The following is a 22358-nucleotide window of genomic DNA, read 5'->3' on the forward strand; positions in this document are numbered from 1 at the left end:
AATTTTCACCTCTAAAAGCCTCACCCTACCTCTCAAAATTCGACTTCTGAAATGTTATGTATTCCCGGTTTTGTTATATGGAATGGAGGCGTGGACAATGACCGCAACATTGATGAAAAAAGTAGAGGCCTTCGAAATGTGGGCTTACCGACGTATATTACGTATATCCTGGACTGAGCACGTGACCAACAAAGAGGTACTACGCCGGATAGGTAAAGAGAGAGAGGTAGGAATAAGTATAAAGAAAAGAAAGTTGGAATACTTGGGTCACGTTATGAGACACAATAAATATAGAGTACTACAACTGATCGTCCAAGGGAAAATAGACAGCAGAAGGGGTCCAGGGAGGAGAAGACACTCGTGGCTCCAAAACTTGCGGCAATGGTTCGGATTGTCATCTGCTGAACTATTCAGATCTGCCGCAAACAAAGTCAGAATAGCCATGTTGATTGCCAACGTTCGGAACGGACAAGGCACATGAAGAAGAAAATATGGCTGAAATATTTTATTATTTTTTGTCGTAGTTATCTATTTACTTTGTTTCTTATCAAGTTCTTATCTTGTCTTAATTTAGAAAGCGACAGAAAAGAAAAGATATTCTAACTCGGTACTTTCAACGACAAAATATTGTTAAAAAAATTTGATGAATCAACTCAATTTAGCTGATGAAACTATTAGCTACTGATTGGCGATCTGCGTATAGAGCGCACGATCGCTCGTTGTCGCTTCAAAGAACATTCTTTGAAACTAAAAGGCAAACTGACAGCCAAAAACAATATTCTCCGTAAGTTTGTAAACAAAAAATTGGAAGCATATCTTTGAGCCCTTAAAACGTCAACGCTCGCATTCTATATTTCTGCTGCCAAAAATGCCTTGCTAGTTTGGGAAGCGTCATAAAACGCCAAATACATAGATGTAGCTATTAATATGCCAGCAAGAATCATCACTGGATTTTTGATACCCACAAACCACACCCATATAATAAGCTCTCCCCTATCATAGATATCATTCCACTTGATATCCGAAGAGAAGTGGGTAAAAACGTTGAACGAAAAAATAAAATCTACATTAGCGACATCAACTTCACGATTTCCAGCCTACCTTACGAAAACTCAGTCGAGGAAAAGCCTTCTGACCATATTAACACATCTGCAAGATACATTTGGAAAGGTAAACTTCAGGGCAAAAGATCAGTTGGAAGATGCCAGAACTTGTGGCTAAAAGACTTGAGGAGATGATTTGACCGCTCATCCACAGAAATCTTTCGTACAGCAGTTTCCAAAGCTACAATTGCCATTTGGATCGCCAACCTTCGAAAGGAGACAGCGCTATAAGGAGAAGAACATACACCACAAAGAACTCGTTTTACCAAATGGAAAGAAGCGGTTCTTTGCCATATGAATCCTTGAGCGAAACTTTCGTCTGATGTCATCTTCTTTATACTGTGTAGAAAACTTAATCATCTGCGAGTCGGAGTGTTCAAATGTAAAACCAACATGGAGCAATGGGGGGTATTGCTTGCTGATTCCGATAAATGTGGGAAGATACAAGATTTAGTGCATCTACTTAGTTGTCCTTTGTTAGATAAACCTTTCGCTGAACACGACCTTCTGCACGCAACTGAAACGGCCATTAACACGGCTCTTTTCTGGATAAAGTAGCTTTAATTATTTGAACTGGACACGTAAAGTTAAGTAATAATTAAATTACTTAGTTTTAAAATTTAAAGCAGCAAAACATTGAAAACAGTTGTAAAACGTAGAATACTCTTTCAATGCCGTTTTGAGTAGGCATCATGTATTTGTGGCTTTCCTGTTTCATTCCTTTTAGGAACTTAGTTATATGCGTTTTACGACATGAAATCATTGCTCTTCTTTTAACTCTTCAACATTTAGTGCAGCACATTACATTCGTCCTAATTTAAATTTACCTATCCAGTTTTATTGGAATTTTTCTATCACACCTTACATCGCTCGCTTTCTTCTTATTTACATTGTCTATTTTGCTCTAACTATATTAGACATCAATAACTCTATAATACCATATGAACAGGTTTTCTAAAACCTGCCTGTTCATATCAACCATATAAACAGGCAGGTTTTAGAAAAGGCTATTCAACTTCCGATCACCTGTTAACCACAAAAATATTAATAGAAAAATGTAACCAATACAAGTTTTCAGTTTTCCTAGCATTTGTAGACTACGAAAAAGCTTTCGATACCATAGAACACATGGCCGTAATAAACGCAATGCAAAATTGTAGAATAGACAGCAGATATATTAACTTAATAAAAGAAACTATGAACCAAGCTACAGCTACATACTACCTAAATGAAAATGAACACACGAACTTTGTACCATTAAACAGGGGAGTCAAACAGGGAGATACTTTATCACCCAAACTGTTCACCTTAGTTTTGGAGGACGTTTTTAAAAACCTAAATTGGAAATATAAGGGAATAAACATCAATGGCCGCTACCTCAGTAATCTACGATTTGCAGATGACATAATCCTGATAGCTACTGACCTACAAGAAATGCAAACCATGCTTTTAAAACTACATACTGAATCTTCTAAAATAGGACTGAAAATGAATTTAAACAAAACAAAAGTCATGCACTCCGAAGACACTGTGACAATAATAAACGATAAAGTTATAGAAAAAGTTGAAGAATATATATACTTAGGACAAAAAATAATACTAAATAGGGAAATTCAAACTGAAGAAATAAAAAGAAGAAGAAAGTTAGCTTGTTCAGCATTCGGTAAACTGAACTATATACTCAGAAAATTTTGAATAAAATCCTTTATAAAAAGGTATATAAAAAACCCAGTTGGGCTATGTTGCATTGACAAAACGTTTTCGGAATAAATATTCCATCATCAGTGTCCTAAAATAGTATTTAACCACTTAATTAAAAAGAACATGAAAAGATTTAAGTTTTGACTAAGGTTAATGTAAAAGTGTGGTTAATACTTACAAGTTAATACATGGATGTAGCCACTAAATATGTGGGTAAAAACCCTTTAAAAATTATTAAATAAGATTTGATTTACATTATGTCTAATTTACAGTTAAGATGTTAAAGTTAACATCTTAACAGATCTTAACTGTAAATTAGACTATATAGAACTATACTGGAACCAAATGGCAAAGGTGAGGATTGATCAAGACCAATATACGGATGAATTTGAAATCCGGAAAGGTGTCCGCCAAGGCTGCATACTCTCTCCGATGCTTTTTAATTTATATGTTGAAAATATATTTGCGGAAGCATTAGAAGACACGGAATTAGGCATTAAGGTGAACGGCATACCAATTAGCAACCTACGGTATGCGGACGACACAGTGATTATAACTGATAAATTGGAAGATCAGCAGTTATTACTTGATAGGGTGAATAGCATAGGTAAAAAATATGGCCTCAAAATCAACATTTTGAAAACGAAATATATGGTCATTAGCAGAAACCCTCCAGAAAACCCGATAATATGCATAGGTGACGATCGCATAAAACGCGTGAAAACTTTTAAATCCCTTGGAACCACAATCAATGACCAATCGGATCCACAACAAGAGATAAAAACCCGAATAAAAATGGCAAGACAAGCTTTTGTGAAATTCAGACCGCTCCTATGTAATCAAAACCTACATTTCGAAATACGCTACAGAATGGTCAAGTGCTACATATGGTCCATCTTGCTTTATGGCATGGAAACGTGGACTTTGAAAAAAACATCTATCAACAAACTTGAAGCATTTGAAATGTGGTCATTAAGAAGAATGATGCGCATACCTTGGGTGGATAGAGTTCGAAACGATGACGTCCTTAAGAGAACCGGCGTGGAAAGAGAACTCTTTAAATTAATTAAAAAACGCAAGATTGGTTACCTTGGGCACATATTGAGAGGAGCAAAATATGAAATACCACAGTTAATCCTACAAGGGAAGATCGAAGGTAGGAGCGGAGCCGGCCGCAAACAATTATCCTGGTTAAGAAATATTAAAGAATGGACAGGAATACACAATACAGGCGAGCTGTGTCACGCCGCCAAGAACAGAATTCTAGTAATGAGATAGTCGCCTACGCACTTTGGTGTATGGCATGTTAAGAAGATACATAGGTAAATAACTAACACAGCACCCATTAAAAAAAAAATGCAATAATTGCATCTTTATTATTAATGTTAGAGGAATGGGAAAGGGTGAGGAGCATGTTAAATTGATCTATAAAATGTAATTGATGGTACATAGTGAGTTATTGTAAGACTGATATTCAGAAATTGAATAAAATTGTAGGTACAATAACTAAAAGATCAAGTGAGTAATGTTTTTGTTTTTTAAAGGTTAGGATCTAGCATGTCAAGTGTTACATGTGATACTTAGAATGTTGCAGTAGTTATTACTCAGATGGTTGGTGACAGTTCTATAATTGATATAACTGATACACTCGTATTATTAATTTCAAGGAAAAGCCAGTTTTATAATTACTTACTTGTTCTAAGATTTTCACATTATTTAAGTCAAATTTATTAAGTCTTAAAGTGATGGCCCGCAAAGGCACAAGTGTTTTTTCTTATGTTGCAGTCACTTTTGTGTTGAGTGGCGCGTTGCTTCAGGCACTGTTGACTTTGACCAATATAACCACTTTGACATTCGCTGCAATTTTTTCGTTGAATTACGTTACTCATTATGATAATGATGAACAAGCAGTTTTAGCTTTTATTTTTGAGAATAACCTTAAATTTTGAAGTGGATTGTATTTAATTAATTTGATGTTCGGATAAGTTTTTAAAAGTAAGTGGGACAATTTGGGCTGTCAAAAAAAATGTATATATATATATATATATATATATATATATATATATATATATATATATATATATATATATATATATATATACATAGACATATACGAAGTGACAAGAAATAGCAAATTAGGTGAACCGCAAATTCAAAGCCTCTTACTAGAGGCTTTTGAACGACGCTAGAAGTAACCTTTTACTGCGACATGCATCTACGGTTCATCCTTGAAAAATACTTTATTTTTTGCTCTTTACGTAGAGAAAAGAGTTTTAAATAGTAAAAGATTGCATTTAATTTCAACTTGAATTCAACTACTGCTCTACACGTGTTTCGAGTTTTCACACTTGTGGAAGTTTTCAGTGTTTTATTAATAGAAATAAAAAAAAAATTATTTATGAAGTTCCCTGCATTTATTATTTCTTTAAAAATTATTGGTTTCTATAAGAGACTTACCTTCAGATATCAGTCGTTCCCTAATTTCCCAGGCAAATATCGTAGGGTTTTCTCGTTTGTACTGTTCGATTTTTGACACCACTGCAGGTGTGGCTACTTTTGGCTTACTGCCTCCTATTAATCCAGGTGGCCTCAGAGTTCCTGCAACAAGAAAACCAATATTTAGTATATTTCTTTAAACTTACAACATTAGTAACTTTATCGTATTCAAAATATTTAGAGTATGAAATATATTTCAGAAAATCGATTTGAAACACCTGTATTATGCCGGTGATTCGTTTTGAAACGTATGAACTGGTTAATATATTAAAGTAAATTTATAATATAAGATAATAATCATATAATATTGGTAGATTATACATCATTGACAGATTTAAAATTGTAATTCTTACAATATTTCAACGTCCACTTATTTGTATATTAACAAATAATATATTATCTCTAATCTCTAAATTGTAAAATTATCCCTGTATGTGTTGGAGGCCATGCAAGTATACAATTAACAATACTGTTGACACATTAAAAAAAAAGTGGCAAACAGAGTTTTTTATTAGTACCAAATAGAATACTATTATTTTATTTTCTAGATACTTTTCTTTGTGGGTGACAAAATGGAGAAAATTGATAGCAAGATTTGATATCTAGGATATACAAAAACGCGTCTAAAGACTACTCAAAAATATTTTCGGAACGCTTATATCAAAATTAATAAATCTTTCGGTATCTGAGCTTTCTTACCAATTCAAAGCTTTTATGTGATTCTGAAAAAATCATTAAAAATGCCGAAATGAGCGGTATGTTGGTAGATATTTTTAAATTACACATATCATATGGCAAGTAATGCATCATTTAAAAACTCTTTAGGGTCAGTAATTTTACAATTATCAAAATGGTAAAAAATTACGAAGCTAATAATGCTAAACAAAAATACAAACAACAAAACAAAATAAAGTATATAAGTCCCAGTAATTATTTATTTTTTTGTCAAATAGACATGTTTACACTACATCATTCCCAATAAATACATAAACTGTAGAAATTATTTTAATATTGTTAAAATTTATTTTCGTCATTAAAAGTGGAATTGTAGGTCATAACTTATCATCACTTGTAATAAAAAACATTGTCAATAATGTTATGCACCGACACACTGAAACAGTTGTCGGAAAAAAATTCACTGACTTCCTCCTACTTGAGATTCTGATAGCCCTTTTATCGAAATCTAAACGGCTAAGAGTAGACACCTTGCGATCAAATATTAATGCTTCGGAAAAAAGCATTATTGACGTTTATTCCGTAAAAACGTCTATTGAATAATGTATTTATCAAAAACCGAAAAGACAGATGCCAGCACTCTGTCCAGTCGCGTGGTGCAATATTTTCAAAACAACCGCCGAAAAAAAAAGAGGATATGACTCGGCTGCAAATCCAAACGAATCGGTTCTCTATAAATTTGTTCTTTCGGTGCTTGATATTTATCAGTCAGTGGCGCTCATGCACCAATATTAGTTCAGATTGTTATATACCTTTGTATATATATATATATAAAAATAGAAGCTTTTTCTTCTTCTACAATGTTGCTAGTTAAAGAATGTTAAAGAAGTGGACAAATTACATATTAGGGACAAACGAAGATAACGCAAGCACAAGGTGCATTTAACGCAACAAATAAAATGTGACAAAAGGTTGACATATCGGAAATACCAAAAATTACAATTTTTAACAGCTGTGTTACAACCGTATTATTTTACTGAGCAGAAACTTGAAAGTATGATGAAAATGCAACAAGAAAACTACAAAATTGTTAAATGGATCTTTAAGAAAATTCCCAAAAATATGCTGGACCAATATACTAATCAATACCGATCTCCTAAACAAAACAAAACAAACCATCCAAAAATTGTTAAATTCCATGAGAAAAAATTGAAAATAGATTGGCACATTTGAGGAGAGTTTAAAATACCATAGCAAGCACTGAAATATTCGTCTAAAGGAAAAATATTTAGGAGAAGACCAGACAATAAATAAAAAGATTGGATTAAACAGGAGAGCTCAAAAAGGTCACTAAATAGAAGTGAAAGGAAAGAACTTATAAATATTGAGTATTTTTACTTTTATTTTGTAAAATTTTTTTGCAACCTCTGTTTTCCTTATTTTTATCTGTAACTTGTAAGATTTTTTAACTGTTTTATTAAAATATAGTTGTAATTTTCTGTTTTTATCTTATCTACTGACATTGCTGTTGATATCTTTTTTAAGCTAATATGGTGTTTTAGTTTATGTTTTTATGAAATGAAAACTGTGAAAATAATAAACTTTATAATGATTGTTGTCGAATAAGGTATACATATTGATGACATATTTTTCTAGAATCACATTAAATGCCCGATTTACTAAGTTATTTCAGGAAAGCGATTCTTACAAGAGAAAAAGATCATTGTGTCAAATAAAGTCTAGTAAAAAATAGATTTGTAATCGGCCTTGAACTGAAAATGGAAGATATCTTGATAGGCTCAGTTATCATCGAAAAAAGATTTGTCCCTCAAATGATTTGAAATTTAGTCTATTTTCATGATAATAAAGTCAAAGTAATCATGATGCTATTTTGTCGAAAGAAAAACTTACGACGACAACATTTTCAAGGTCTTAGGCTATATAACGGTTGAGAGAAACTCACAAAGATTAATTAATTATAACGACGAATATTGTTATTTAATATCCTTAATGGGAATTAACCACAATGTCATTTGTTAATTTGTTTATTTATTTGCTTATGTTTGCAATTCGGAAATCGTTCCTAAAATACCGAATTGGAAATTTAAACGTTAAAATAGAAGCCGTAAGCCCTGATCTCTTGCCATACTGATCATCCGTAGGTCGATCAGATATACCAGCGTACTCCAGTCTAAGTAACAGATTTGTTTAGTATTCTGAGACTACTACGTCATACTTTTTGTTTTTCTGTTCTTAGCCAAGGCCCGAACCATCGTCAGCAAAAGCATTAAAGCTAATTTCAATATCTATCCGTCTATCACAAAATGTTACTCAACGACGAATAGTCCCATTAATGTTTAATTTGTTCGTAATGCTTAAATTACTGAAATATTATGGAGCAGCAATGACAGAACAATTAGCAACATTAATTAATAAAATTACAAAACAAATAAAATACCGGAAGAATGGCGAACGAGCGATCTAATTCTACTATTCAAAAAATGAGATAAAAAAACAGCCAGAAAACTACAGAGGTATAAACTTGGTAAATACAACGCTAAAACTTACAACTAAAATTTTACAAGTGCTAATAAATCAGAGGATAAGTTTAGCAGATGAACAACAGGGTTTTTGTAGTGGAAGATCGTGTACAGACGCAATATGCTGTGTCTGATTAAACTAAATAAAAACATTTGACAGAGTAAGACTTAAAGATGTAATCCATCTTCTGTATAGTAGAACTTCCCCTAAATATTATAAAAACTATCAAAAACATCTACCAAAACAACAAAATCAAAGTTAGAATAGATGGACAACACACAGAGTCTATAGAAATAGCAGCGGAATAAGACAATGGGATTTATTGAGCCCCATGCTCTTCAATTTGATCGTGGATGAAGAGGATACAAAGAAAGAGGATACAAAATGAGAAACAAAGAAATAAAAATACTAAAATGTCATCAGTATTGAACAAGTAATGGAAATAAAATACGTGGGAATTACACTGTCTATTTATGGAGACCTGGACAAAGAAGTGAGAGATTAAGTACAAAAACCAAATAGACTGTCAGGATGCCTTAAGAATATAATATGGCGAAACAGACACATTAACACTGAGATGAAATCAAGAATTTATAAAGCCTTTGAACTAAGAATAATGACATATGCTTTAGAAAAAGACCCGACACAGCCACAACACAAAGGTTGCTGGAAACGGCAGAGATGAGAGTACTGAGAAGAATTACAGGAAATATGCTGAGAGATCGAAAGAGAAGTGAAGACATTAGAAGAAAATGTAACGTATAGTGTATAAACGAATGGACACAAAATAGAAAAAAAATAATGGAATAACCACATAGACAGAATGAAGGAGACCCATGTCGTCAAAATAGTAAGAGATAAGTCGCCAATCGGCAGAAGAAGTATCTAACGATCGCGCAAAAGATGGAGTGACAAACTCCAATAGAGCTATTAATCCGCCAATGAACAAGCTTAACTGCTTATAAAGAGGAAGAAGAAGAAGAAAAGATGAAGATGAAAAAGAAGAAAAAGAAGGAGAAGAAGAGTAATGCTCAAGCGTATACTTGTGTTATGGTTGTAAAAAATGTAAAATATGTCTGAGCATGGAATCATATTTGCACGGTAAGAAATGAATAATATACTTTTGGTAAAATGTTCTTTTTTATAATGTTATTTATATATAATTGTTTATTTATCAAAATCGTGAAATAATTTTACCAGAATGTTTGCTACATGGCTGCCACGTCGTGAGAAATTTGACCGTCCTACAAGTAAGACGTCAGGATTGTGCACTATTATGGCATGAAAATTATAAATTTGAGTTTTTATAGTAATCAATGGGTTTCTTTGTTTATTTTACTTAGTATTTAGCCCAAAAGAATGTATTGATAGTGTTATGAATATACTGCTGTTATTTTTTCAGGGGTTAAGATACTCACATAGACTGGTTCATGAAGTTGTTCGATGAAGAAATTTTTGATGTACTGGTTGTCGAATTCAATAGATATGCCAGTATAGAAAATAAAAAAAAGCCTATATGTATCAAAGAAATTAAAGCTTTCGTAGGAATTCTTATTCTTAGTGGTTGTGCTCAGTACCCCAGGAAGATGTATTGTGAAAACATTTTAAATCCCTATAATATGGGAGAACTTTGGGTTGGATATAACAAAAATGGATACGTGATACCGGATATAATCAACACCCGTATCGCCTAAATACAAGGATTTCGGTGTCGGTGAAGGTGTGGTATTCAGTTATGTTGATATTCTTAGATCAAAGGAGGCCCTGAAAAAATTTCATTTATTTTTTGACATTTTTTTCAGTACAATGCCTTTATTTTAAATCTAACGGAAAAAATGTCAGAGGAACGGGAACCATAAGAAGTATTAGAATACCAAAAAATGCGCTGAAATCAGCAAAGGGGTTACAAACAAAAAAAAAGAGGTTGGTAAGATTGCTAAGTTTGACGCAAATAAGAAATTGACAATTATCACCTGGCACCATAAGTGTTGTATCGCTGAGCTCCAACGCAGTTGGTGTAAAATCTATTCATCAAGTAAAGCGATACTTGCGACAAGAAAGACAACGATACTTGTTGCTGGACCATTTATGGTAAAATTATATAATCGAAATGTGGGTACTGCAGATCGATGCGATCAGAACCTAAGTTTATATACAACTGGTATTAGAGAAAAAAAGTGGTACTTCTGTTTGTTTATTCACTATATCGATTTGACAATTACATCGAAGCAATTGAATCAGAATGCACTTTGAATCAATTAGCTTTTCAAAGACGCATTGCAACTTCACTTCTTCAACTTTATACAAAAGTAAGTTAATCTTCTTGTTGACGGCCAAGTCGAAGAGCAAAGGCCGACTCTCGTTTCGATGAAATGAATTATTATGTGACTAATCAAGAAAAACAAACGAAGTGTTGCTACTGCCATACAAAACAACTAGAAGGTGTCAAAAATGTGATGTTGGTGTCCATATACGCTGCTTTATGAGTTACCACACAGATGGTAGTGCTTGATCCTGACGTCCTAGATCTAGGAAGTTCATTTTTTTTGTACTTATTATCTAAGTAACGTACATAGGTGTTTCAAATAAAATATATTATTAACAAAAAATTGCAGTTTTAATACAATTTGTTTTGTCAGAGTTATCTTGTTAACATGTTTCAATTACATGTACAAACTAACTGGTTTATCTTCATATACCTACACCTGTATTTAAATCAAAGCTTTTTCGGAAGAATCCACATTCCGATGTCTGAATGCTTCGATGGTGATTTATCTCAAACGGTTCTGACTGCCATCCTTCTTCCAATCCGTTAATGTATTATTTCTACTTGTTTTTTATTACCCAGTTAATATTATATTCGACCTTCAATGTTTGTCTGACGTTTCTGCTTCTTTCTCTGCCTTAAAATTGTCTTTCTAACTATTCTACAATACATTTTCATTTGTGTTCCTTCTAGTACTCTGTGACGTTATCGATATCATGTACATTCTTGATTTGGTCTTATTCTCTTTTACAAGTTGTAAAATAAACTTAAGATTTGCTTTTTTTGGATTTTTTGGCCTCTTACTCTTATAACATTTCTGTACATCAGATTGAAGTACTTCTACTCCTACTGTGTATCCACAAAAAAAGTGTATATATGTCCTACAATGGCTGATGTGTCACAAAACTAAGGACAGTACCTCCTGTCTTCAGTCAAACGAGTTTTTATACTTTTTTTTATCTGGGCAATATAACCTATTCCTCAACTGTACGGAATTAAATCAATTCCGGAGAAGGAGAACACATCTCTTGGATCTTTGACCAATCTTAATTTTTCCTTCATATTTCTCCATTGATTCATTGCTCCATTGCTTCATATTTCTGCTAAGAGTTTACACGTCAAACTTTATAGGCAAGACAAGGATATGTTACATCTTGGTTCTCGTCGTTCGTCGATATAAATAGGTTCGTATATCTGGATAATATATCAGGATAACACAATCTGTTGCTTTTATTACCACTATTTTATCGGAGATGGTGGTTAGAGCAGGTATTTAAGTTACAGTTTATGTATGTTGGTATACGATGCACTCTGTTCCATGATTTTTCGTTGGATTTACTCAATTAAAACACCTAAAGGCCCAATCTATTTTAAAGTTATAAGTTCTTTTAATAAATTAGCACAAAGGCTTTTTAATTTTTTGTAGGGCTTTTTACCAATTACTAAGTCTATAATGGACTCCCCATCGTTACGTTAGTAATATGTTTATAGAATTCAGTTTTTTTAGTTGTTTATCAATATACTTAAATAATTTCACATATTTTATATTTCTGTTTTATCATTTTTTAGCCGGTTTAAAAAGATCGATGACTTCCTCCGCCCCTGGAGGCATTCTTGTGCGTACCTCTTGAAAAGATGCCGTGTTTTTGTTTATTCTTCAGATTTCATGATGTATTCTGTGTGCAAGAGTCTTATTAGCACTATTTAAGGAAACCATTGTGTCAATGCTCAACTTTTTATTTTTCCTTCGAAAACAAGAATGTCTTACCTGCGACAAACAGTAAGCAATAAACTTTTTCTCCCGGCAGTACTAACAGTCGAAGAAGTACCTTGCCGAAAAAACTCCGCGAACGATGTTAACATCGCATTGCCATAAAAATCAATGGTAGTGATTTGTCATTGAGTGAGGATATATTTTCTCGAGATACGGCCGTGTCTAAGCAAATAAAGGCATCAAAGGAATCCACTGGAAGTACCATGTTGGTTCCCTTACCATATGGGTCCGCCGGTAATTATGCTCGTTGCATTTTAAATGAATCTAAGAAGTGATTGATGGAATGGGTGCTATGGGAAAACGCATTTTTTGAATAAGTACTCTGACCAAATTTGAATATTTTCTTCGGTATGTTTTTCTGTTTCTTTTCACTTGCGGCTATTTTATTTTACTAGAGCAAAAAATATAAACAAGACAAATAACAATTTTCTTATTTCTTAGGTGTCAATAATCCCCAAGTTATATAAGCTGCATATATATATATATATATATATATATATATATATATATATATATATATATATATATATATATATATACAAACAAACAGTTTATTAGGGCTGCAGTCAGAAGGTTGGCCGGGATGTTAAAGAAGCACTCTTTTGACTTTTTGTCTAGCTTTCGGAATTGTTTTATTTCTTTTTCAAGACGCTGTAATATAGATAAAAAGAATATGTAAATATTTACAAAATATCACAATTCGTCAGTGCAACTTACAAGTCGTTGAGATTATTTATAATAAGCTTTGACCCTCAACATTAATAACACAAACATAAAATAATGGACAAAATACATTCTAAAATTATGGTAAGGATAGTAAAACTTTGTTAATTCTATGACATCTTTTGATGGTGTGTTTTAACTCTAATACATAGAGAACAGAAAGAAAAAACAATGAAACATCTTGAAAAACAAGAAAGATTAAAATGTAATTGAGTGTTCTTAATATTGTATTTCTTTTTAATAACCAAGAGGTCCATACTGAGTAATTTTTAATTTTTAAACTTGTCTTAATGATATGCAACCTATTATGCACACAGATTTATTGTGAAGTGTATATGTATAAGTAAATATTTATTTTATTTTTGATGATTTTCCAGTAAATAACAATATAATGTTGCCCAGTTTATCTATCGCAGACTTTTTATTTATGCAAGATGTACTAGATTTTATTAAGCCAAAACGTTTTACCAAACTTTAATCTTTTGCGCAGAGTATTGTAAATTTTAATGTTTACTGATTTTTGTTTAAAATGAGGAGTCAGCGATAAGAAATGCTAAGATTGATAATACAAGGAAAGATAAAGGATAAAGGAGTATAAGAAGAAGGAGAGTGTAATGGTTAAAAAATTTAATCGACTGGTTTAGATGCAGTTTAAAAGAACTCTTCAAAGCAGCAAAAGAAGCAAAATTGTTTTAAATTGTCAATACTGTGTCAAAGAACAATTTGAAATTATTATATCAAGAGGCAAAAAACATACAGACTCATGTAGAGAATGATCAAAATTATTGGAACATTAAAAGTGTTCTCATTAGCTATGTAATTTAAAGACACTACCAACATGAAGACATCAACAGAGAAGATAAAGAAATAGTAATTAAGTTTTCGGAGTAATCTTCATATCTATTTGAGAATTATTTTTAATGCTTAATTCATTTTCGTGTATTGTGACAAAGATTTTCGAGGTACAAATCAAAACGTCAAATATAACTGATTTTTAATAAAATTGAAGTTTAGTCTCATTAAATACAATATCTAACATAACAACACCAAAAGAAATTATTTCAGAACCATACTTTTAAAGATTTAAAACAATAATATAAAGAAGCAAGTGATGCAATGAATGAAGTTTTAAAAGATAATATAATATCGCAAACCTGGAACAGGGTCACAATCCTATCAATATATAAAAAAGAAACCCTTCTACTGCGGAAATTATGGTAGTAGAGTAATGTAAGGGATAAAGTTATGGGGTATAAAGTTGTGGCCGCGTTAATAAAGAAATAATAGTAGAAAAAAATAGTAGGTTTTTCCTATTGAACCATGTCATGGTAAAATGATTCTAATGTAATAAACAATAGGCTTATGCTTATTGATTTCAAAGCAGTGTATATTCTTTCTCTACAGGCCACTTCTATGGTAAAATGATTTTAATTCTCACATTTCCAAAATATTGCAGTTTACGACTGATGATGATTAATAACATTTTTTTTTTGTTCATTTGTGTACTTCTGAATATAATAGATTTTTTCATTTTTTATGTAAAAATTTCAAAGAACAGAAGTACATAATAAATTGGGTCAACGAAAAAAATACTTTCTAACATGGAGGTTAAACAGAATTTCAAAAACACTAATATTGTATATTATTTACAAAATATTAATAAGTTTTATATTTAAATTTATGTAGGATTCACCTCTATCATTAATGTTAATATCAGCATAACAATACCACGTGAGGACACTGTTTGTGCTGACATAAAACACAAACCATTCAAGATTCACTGGTAAATTATAGGACTCGCGTCTTCAGGATAACACTTAAGATACAACTTTTTCTTTATCATCTTTTTCTTCTTCTTTTATATATGTCCATCCCAAACGAAGACGAGAGAATGTATATAATACATTTCGAAAACGAGATTGATATTGAGTATATGATTAAACTGGAAGAGAACTACACCCAGTAGGGGCTCACAATTCTTCTTCTTCTTTTTATGTAGATATGACTCTGTTTTTAAATGTGCCTCCAGTAAGTTGTAGTTCCATCGTTTTCGCAGTGTTCCTCTTCCTATTGAAGAACCGCCTCTTGCCGTCTTTACTACTCTTTGTTGTCATTCGGCTTATATGTCATTCAATTCTACTCTTCTATTTTTTATCAAGTAGTGATTGCACAAGACCAAGACGACCTCAGCTACATGATGAACAAACTACAAGAATAATATACCAAGGCTGGCCTAGATATTAACCTCGCAAAACAGAGTACCTATCTACAAGTAAAGAAGAAATAGAAGATCTACAGATTAATGACAACGTAACAATCAAAGGAAAAAATAAATTCAAATACTTGGGGTTTATAATCACAAAAAAAAGCAACAACAGAGGAAGAAATTACACAAATATTAGGACAAACCAGAACAGCAATCCGACAACTTAACTCAGTATGGTGAGATAGACTGCTAAATATGAAGACAAAACACAGATTTATAAAACATTAGTGCGAAGTATTATGACATATGGGGCTGAAAATTGGATCATAAACAAGAAAAACAGTAGTAAGATAGTAGCAACAGAGATGGAATGCCTGCGAAGATGCTGCAGAGTAACAAGAATGGATAGAAGAAGTAATGGCGAAATAAAGCAAAGAACATCAAACAGACATACTAACATATATAGAACAAAAATGATAAAGTGGTATGGGCATGTAAGAAGAACTAGCGACAGCAAATGGATAAAGAGAATAACCGAATAGAGCCCCATAGGAAGGAGGAAAAGAGGATGACCCCGAAAATCCTGGAGGAACGAAGTAGACGACTCACTGAGTAAGAGAGGCTTAAACGATGGAGAGTGGAACAACAGAGAGAGACGGAAACGGTTGAGCGAGGGAAGGTAGTGAATACTGTAGAATCCCTGAATATACATATATATTTGGTCAAGCTGCTTTCGAAAATTTTATTTCCTTTCTTAAGACAATCTAAAAATAAATGTTTACGTTTAGACAAAACTAATATAAAAAAAAAACTTACTTTTCGTGCTTAATAATTACTAAATTCACTTCGATAACCATCAAGAATTTAAATACCTAACATAGAAATTAAATAATGTAATATATCTCTTAGATTAACTACTCCTAAAAGTTCTTCTACTCATAAAAATTTCAAATCTGGTGTCTTTGCTGAACATGTGATCAATAAGGATCATGTTTTCATTTTTTTAAGTAAAAATTTTGGAAAAAGAAATTTATTTACATAAAAGATAATTTAAGAAAACGATTTTGATATAAAAATCAAATTATTGTATTAGTATTAGTTTTTGCATTAAATTGTTTTTTTTTTCGTATTTTTTCTTTAATTTCTTTCCCAACCTACTGAATTATTTTATCAGTCAAACGAGATTTAAGTGATGTCAATCAAGTTTGAAATTGTAATAAGTATGTTTAAATTTTTATGTTATTTAAATTCTTCATGTTTACCGAAGTTAATTTATTAATTAGTAACCACGAGCAGTAAGTTTCTTTTTGTTTATATTGGTTTTATCTAAATGTAAACATTCATTTTTAGATTATTGTCTTAGGAAAAGAAATAACTTTCCCAAAGGTTGACTTACTTTTATTAGCCCAAAATAAATTTACTGCATTTCCCAAGAATATATATATATATATATATATATATATATATATATATATATATATATATATATATATATATATATATATATATAAATTATATATTGTATATAGTGTGTGTAATTTAGATAATTATTGTTATGCATAAATCGTTTATATTTACATTGACTGCACGCTGTTGCTGAGTTATCAAGAATCAGAAAAAACAGCCACAGTCACACTTCAAGAATCCTGGTAGTAAATAATAAAACATCCCGGTAATTATATTTCAACTGAAAATTATACACTGGTAGCTGAAATGGCAAACGTGCCTAAATAAATAATCCTTATATCATATTAATGCGATATGATAATGCCAGTTATTATTGGTAGATATTAAGTGCTCCTAGACAGTCGGCCATTTTGTAGATAGCATGTTAGGTAAACCTTGGCCGTAAGTAATAGCTAGTCTGCTCGAGCAATGATAACTTGCAACTTTATGTGAGATACTCGACAACTTTTGTAATAGCTATCTATTAGATCCACAGTTATACAGAGACGTACTCATTCCGTTACTAAATAAATTGCTCTGCTATAACAGGCGTCACGAAAGTTTTGAGAAAATTTTACAGTTGTGTATAATACTCAAAAATAATATTTAACTAAGGAATAGAGATCGAAATGTTTAAAAAAAGAGTTACTTAGGTAGTGAACCATAATAAAATATTAAAAGGGTAATGAAACTAAAACCAGTAATAAAAATAAAAAATTTTAGATCTACCAACTGCTCGGATACAAAAATACTTATATACTTTAAAATTATGATTTTTCTAAGGAAGATTACGTTCGACCCGAATCGTAAATTTCGAGAACCGGGACTTTCGGTTCAATGTAAAGATTCGTAAGTTTAATCCGGATCATTCCTATCACTACAAATAATACATCTTCATCTACATCATGATGACTAGGCCCTGTATTACGTATAATGCATTGGTCTGAAGAGCCGATGGGCTAGCATCCTACCATTTATAAATCGTTAATAAATGCTTAATTCTTAACAGTTAAAAAGAAATGTAGAAATCTGGGTAGAAATACAATAGAACAAATAATATAGTTTGAATTAAATAAAATGGCAGAACAATTACAAAAAAGACATTTTTTTTTTACTTAAAAAAGTGTTTTAAGTGTAATCACGAATATTTGCTTAGTTCTTTTCCAGCACGTCAGGTTTTCAGGCAAAGTAAATTTTTCATAGAAACTGCCAAAAATACTGAGAAAATATTTATTGAAACTATATTTAATAGAAAATTACACTGAAAAATTGATTTGTTCATAATAATAATGGTGTATAATAATCTACGTTATACATTAGTTGTTTTTTTTTAATATAATCGTTTTTTTTTTTCTGTGAAAACTGCGTCTTTTAGTTTTATGTAAAGGTCCAATCGTAATCAGCCCTCATTCTAATATCTCATCTTCCTTGGTAACATCTCTGCATCCCCTTTATGTCTTCATTTAACCTCTCTCCGTATTCCTCGCTGACAGCTCCAAGATTTTTGGGAAAATAGTTAAAGTGGGAATCGAGAAAATGAAGTTTGGCGCTTAAATTGTATCCCAGTTTTTCTATAATTTTTGAACATGTTGGCTACAATTTCTTTATAGTTTGGAGACTGTTGCTTTCAAGAAAACCGTTTATGAGTTCTACGAAAGAATTCCATGCTTCAGATCTATTCAGGATCATTGTATTCTGGAATAATCTGTCGGATTTTAAGGTTCGAATTTATGGAACGACAAAAATTCCTTCTTTAAGTTAAGTTTCAGAATGTGCAGGAAATTTGTCGCACAGGTATTTAAAGCAGTTACCTTGTTGATTTAAAGATTTAATAAACTGCTTCATCAATCCTATTTTTATGTGAAGAGGAAGCAAAAGCACTAATTTGTGTCAACTAATGCATCACGCTGAAGTCTTTCTCTGACTGGCTTGACTGTCCAGCTCTCGCATAAAAAATGGATACTTTGTGACTGCAAATTGCTGACCTAAAAGCTTGGATATTATTTTGAAGTTCCAAAAAGTTACTAAAAATATTCGTTATACTTTATTTTATTTAGCAGCAGCTCAATATTCTCTTACGTTTTTTTAAGATGCACGGAGTGAGTAACAGGCACCTAGTCATAAGTATTACCATTGTGCAACAAGTCAGCCTTCATACTTCGCTTAGACTAATCAGTAAATAACCGTCATTAAGTGGAATCGTAATTGTCAGCTCCTAGCTTCATGACTACTTCAGGAATATTGTTACAATACACCAGTTAACTGTCTTGAGAGAAATATTATGCAAATATTATTTTTTACGATACCTGTAGGGGAAAGAATGCTGGATAGCTGGTTCAATCAATCTACATTTGGTAGATAAAAAATAGATATAAATCTCGAAGGACCAGCGACCAATATGACGCAAAATTGCGGATTAGTAATATTGTAGGAAATTTAAAAATATAATACTATTAAAATGTAAAATGTGGGTAGAAAAATATGTGTTTTATGATTTACATAAATAAATAGCAGTATGGGAATTGCCAATAAACCACCCTTTTTAAATGTTAATAAAATTTACAAATGTTCGTATAAAATGTTCTTAAAACTAAATTGTCGACTGAATTTAATGACATTGACACTGAATTTATTGACGTTAACTATTTAATAAAAATAAAATCAACTTGAAATCTGCTTCTATTTTTCTATTTGAGAAGCTTGAGATGAATAAAGTCTAAGTAGCATGCTTCTATTTGAGCAGGCGCACGAGATGCGAAAAAGCAGGAAAAAAGCATGTCATGCTGATCGTAAGTCTCTAGTTTTATAGAAAATACAAAAATTTTAATTATTATTGTTTATTTATTAAACACGTAGAATAGATAATTTTCTACAATACCCATATCATTAAAATATACTGAAGTCAACAGATTTTTATCTTTTAGTCGTAATCCTATGATCTGTGCAACATCCTTCGATAGGCCCAAGTCTCTCACTAAGACATTTAAATTGAAACTGTTGAGGTCGGTCTATATCAGCATTGATTTCATTTTCATCGGTTTTCTCGTTTGAACTTTCATCTAATCATTGCTGTTGGATGCTTTGAAGAAAAGGTGTAGGAATAGGGTGTTCTGGGAATTCCTGGTTCATAAGGTACAGTGCGTTTAGCAAACGGTAAATCAGAATACTAAATTGTACGTTAATTTTTTGAATTTAAATCCGTGACATCGCAGGAGTAATCTCCATGATTTTTAATTGCCTTTATACCACAGGAATGCCGAAGGGTAAAGAGCTACGCGTACCTTTTGTCTATTTTCTCAGTACCTTGACACAGTGAAAGCACAATAATTATTCTGGATTTCGCAGTGCTCTGTAATTGACAGTGTTCTTGAATACGCGCCATCTTGAAATAAGGAGTGCAAAGGATTTCAAGCTGTATCTCGTAAACTAGCAACCCTACAGAAAATTAAATTTAATAATATTTGTAGAAAATTAAATTGTGTATAACTTTATTATTACTGCTTTTTAGCGTAAAATGGTAAATAAAAGGTTGTCAACAAAAATAACTAAAAATTTTTGAAAAAATTTTCTTTTGTGGCTTATATTTAACAGTAAAATGACATCAGAGCAATATTATAGAGTGTTTTTTAACGAATAATTTTCACTACAAATAATTTCATTAATTTTTCTGGGTTTTACAGCACTCCGAAGTTGAATGGGTTCTTGATTACTTGTAAGAATACGATAAAAACGAACTATTAGACTTGGTTTTCTATTATATATTTTTTTAATCATATTATTTTAAATCAATTTATGATTTTTGTAACATTATTACTATGTTATTATTAATTCATTATCGACCCTTTTCGCCACCACGAAACTTATTATTATTAATTATTTTAAAATAAATTTCTTGTAATGAAACGAACAAACCAAATTTAATAGACATTCTTAAAACTACTATTCAATTTAGGCACTTGGCAACATGAAAATAATAATTTTTATATTATATAAGTTTTTCAGCCCTCGAAAGTGCGCATTTTCGCTTTTTTGAGATTTTAAATTGTTTATAACTTGAAACCTATTAACTTTGGAGAAAAATAACAACTTGATTTGTTTCTTCTTTGACTTCTGATTTGTTTAGGGGACATTTTTGAACAAGAATCCTTAAAGAAACTGAATCAGAAACATTTTTCTTATGGGAGCTGCCTCACAACTTGAACTATAATACTTTTAAAGCCATTTAGAACCATTTTTTGTACGGCATTTTATTTTTGTTCATAATTGATGTCAATAATAACAAAATTTTTCAATACCGTACAGAAAGTTATGATCGTAATCTATATCACTTATCAGAGGGAAATTAATTTTCCTTTCATAAGCATATGTACCGTGAAAAATGTACGGCATGTCCAAAAATTTTATTATTTTATGCAACTAAATTTAAATTAGTGAGTTTCACATTAGCTCAAATGACCTCATTTGTACTACTTAAAAATAGAGGGGTGTGCCTTAGATTTCTAGTTAGGGTTTCTAAGTTATCAACAACTGAAATTAAAGAAATAAGAGAAAGACGCGTGACACAGAAAGAGAGTTAAAACAGCTATTAATAGAAAAGAAGCCTTACCAAAAATTACTACAAACTAAAGATGATTTCGAGCAATTTACTATAATTGTCATGTAATCCAAAGGTTTTTACACCTATTTTGATAACTAGTTTCAACTACTTTAAAATGCAATTATTTTCCACATGTTCTTTAATTTGACAGTAAATATTGGTGGAAATACTTCTTGGTTTCACTGATGATGGTTCGACTTAACTGAAAACGTTTTAAAGATCTGTAATCCTTTTGGATAATTTTAAATATTTTAATAAAATATACCATCATTCACAAAAAGTCTCTACTTCTCTGCAAAGATCTTATATATTTCTTTTTATATTTGTCGTTAAGTCGATAAACCTGTATGAAATATTAAACCATTAAAAACCAACTTTTTATCTTTAAAAAACAAGATCTAATTTGTTATTAAAAATGTTCGTAAAAATCACGAAGAACCGGCAAAAACCAATAACGTTGTTTCGTCGCTAACGACTCTAACAGCTTTCTATACTTGGTCCGTTTCTCCACGCTTTAACCAGATCTGCTATTTAACGATTCTCGCAACTAAGAGAAATCAATTACTAAAATTGATTCCGGTGAAAAAAGTAACAAAAAATCTAACCTCAAAGTTTCGATGCGTGTGGTCTGACAATTGGTGAATTATTCTCAGCTAAAAAGATGACAAAATTGCTTCTCACTGATCCGCATGAACAAGATAATAATAACAACCGTCACAAAAGAGTTACAATTACGCATAGGCGGCTCGTTTCTATTAATTTTGTAAAAAGGAAATTGGTCTACACAGTTTAACCGTTTTAGTCGGCATTTCCTAATATACATGTTAAAA

General features: G+C 31.5%; 1 protein-coding gene across 2 annotated transcripts in view; it reads right to left on the bottom strand.

Annotated features, from left to right (window-relative positions):
* Window positions 1-22358, bottom strand: part of LOC140432095 (paired box protein 6 homolog) — a 159226-nt gene that overhangs the window by 42318 nt on the left and 94550 nt on the right. For both annotated transcript variants that reach the window (XR_011949765.1, XM_072519937.1), the window contains exon 3: window positions 5262-5402. Coding sequence is in view for 1 of the 2 variants with exons in the window: in XM_072519937.1 (XP_072376038.1) it covers window positions 5262-5402 (141 nt within the window). In the remaining variant the exon portion in view is untranslated. The remainder of the gene's footprint in view (window positions 1-5261; window positions 5403-22358) is intronic.

This window comes from Diabrotica undecimpunctata, chromosome 1, assembly GCF_040954645.1.
Source record: "Diabrotica undecimpunctata isolate CICGRU chromosome 1, icDiaUnde3, whole genome shotgun sequence".
Taxonomy (NCBI): domain Eukaryota; kingdom Metazoa; phylum Arthropoda; class Insecta; order Coleoptera; family Chrysomelidae; genus Diabrotica; species Diabrotica undecimpunctata.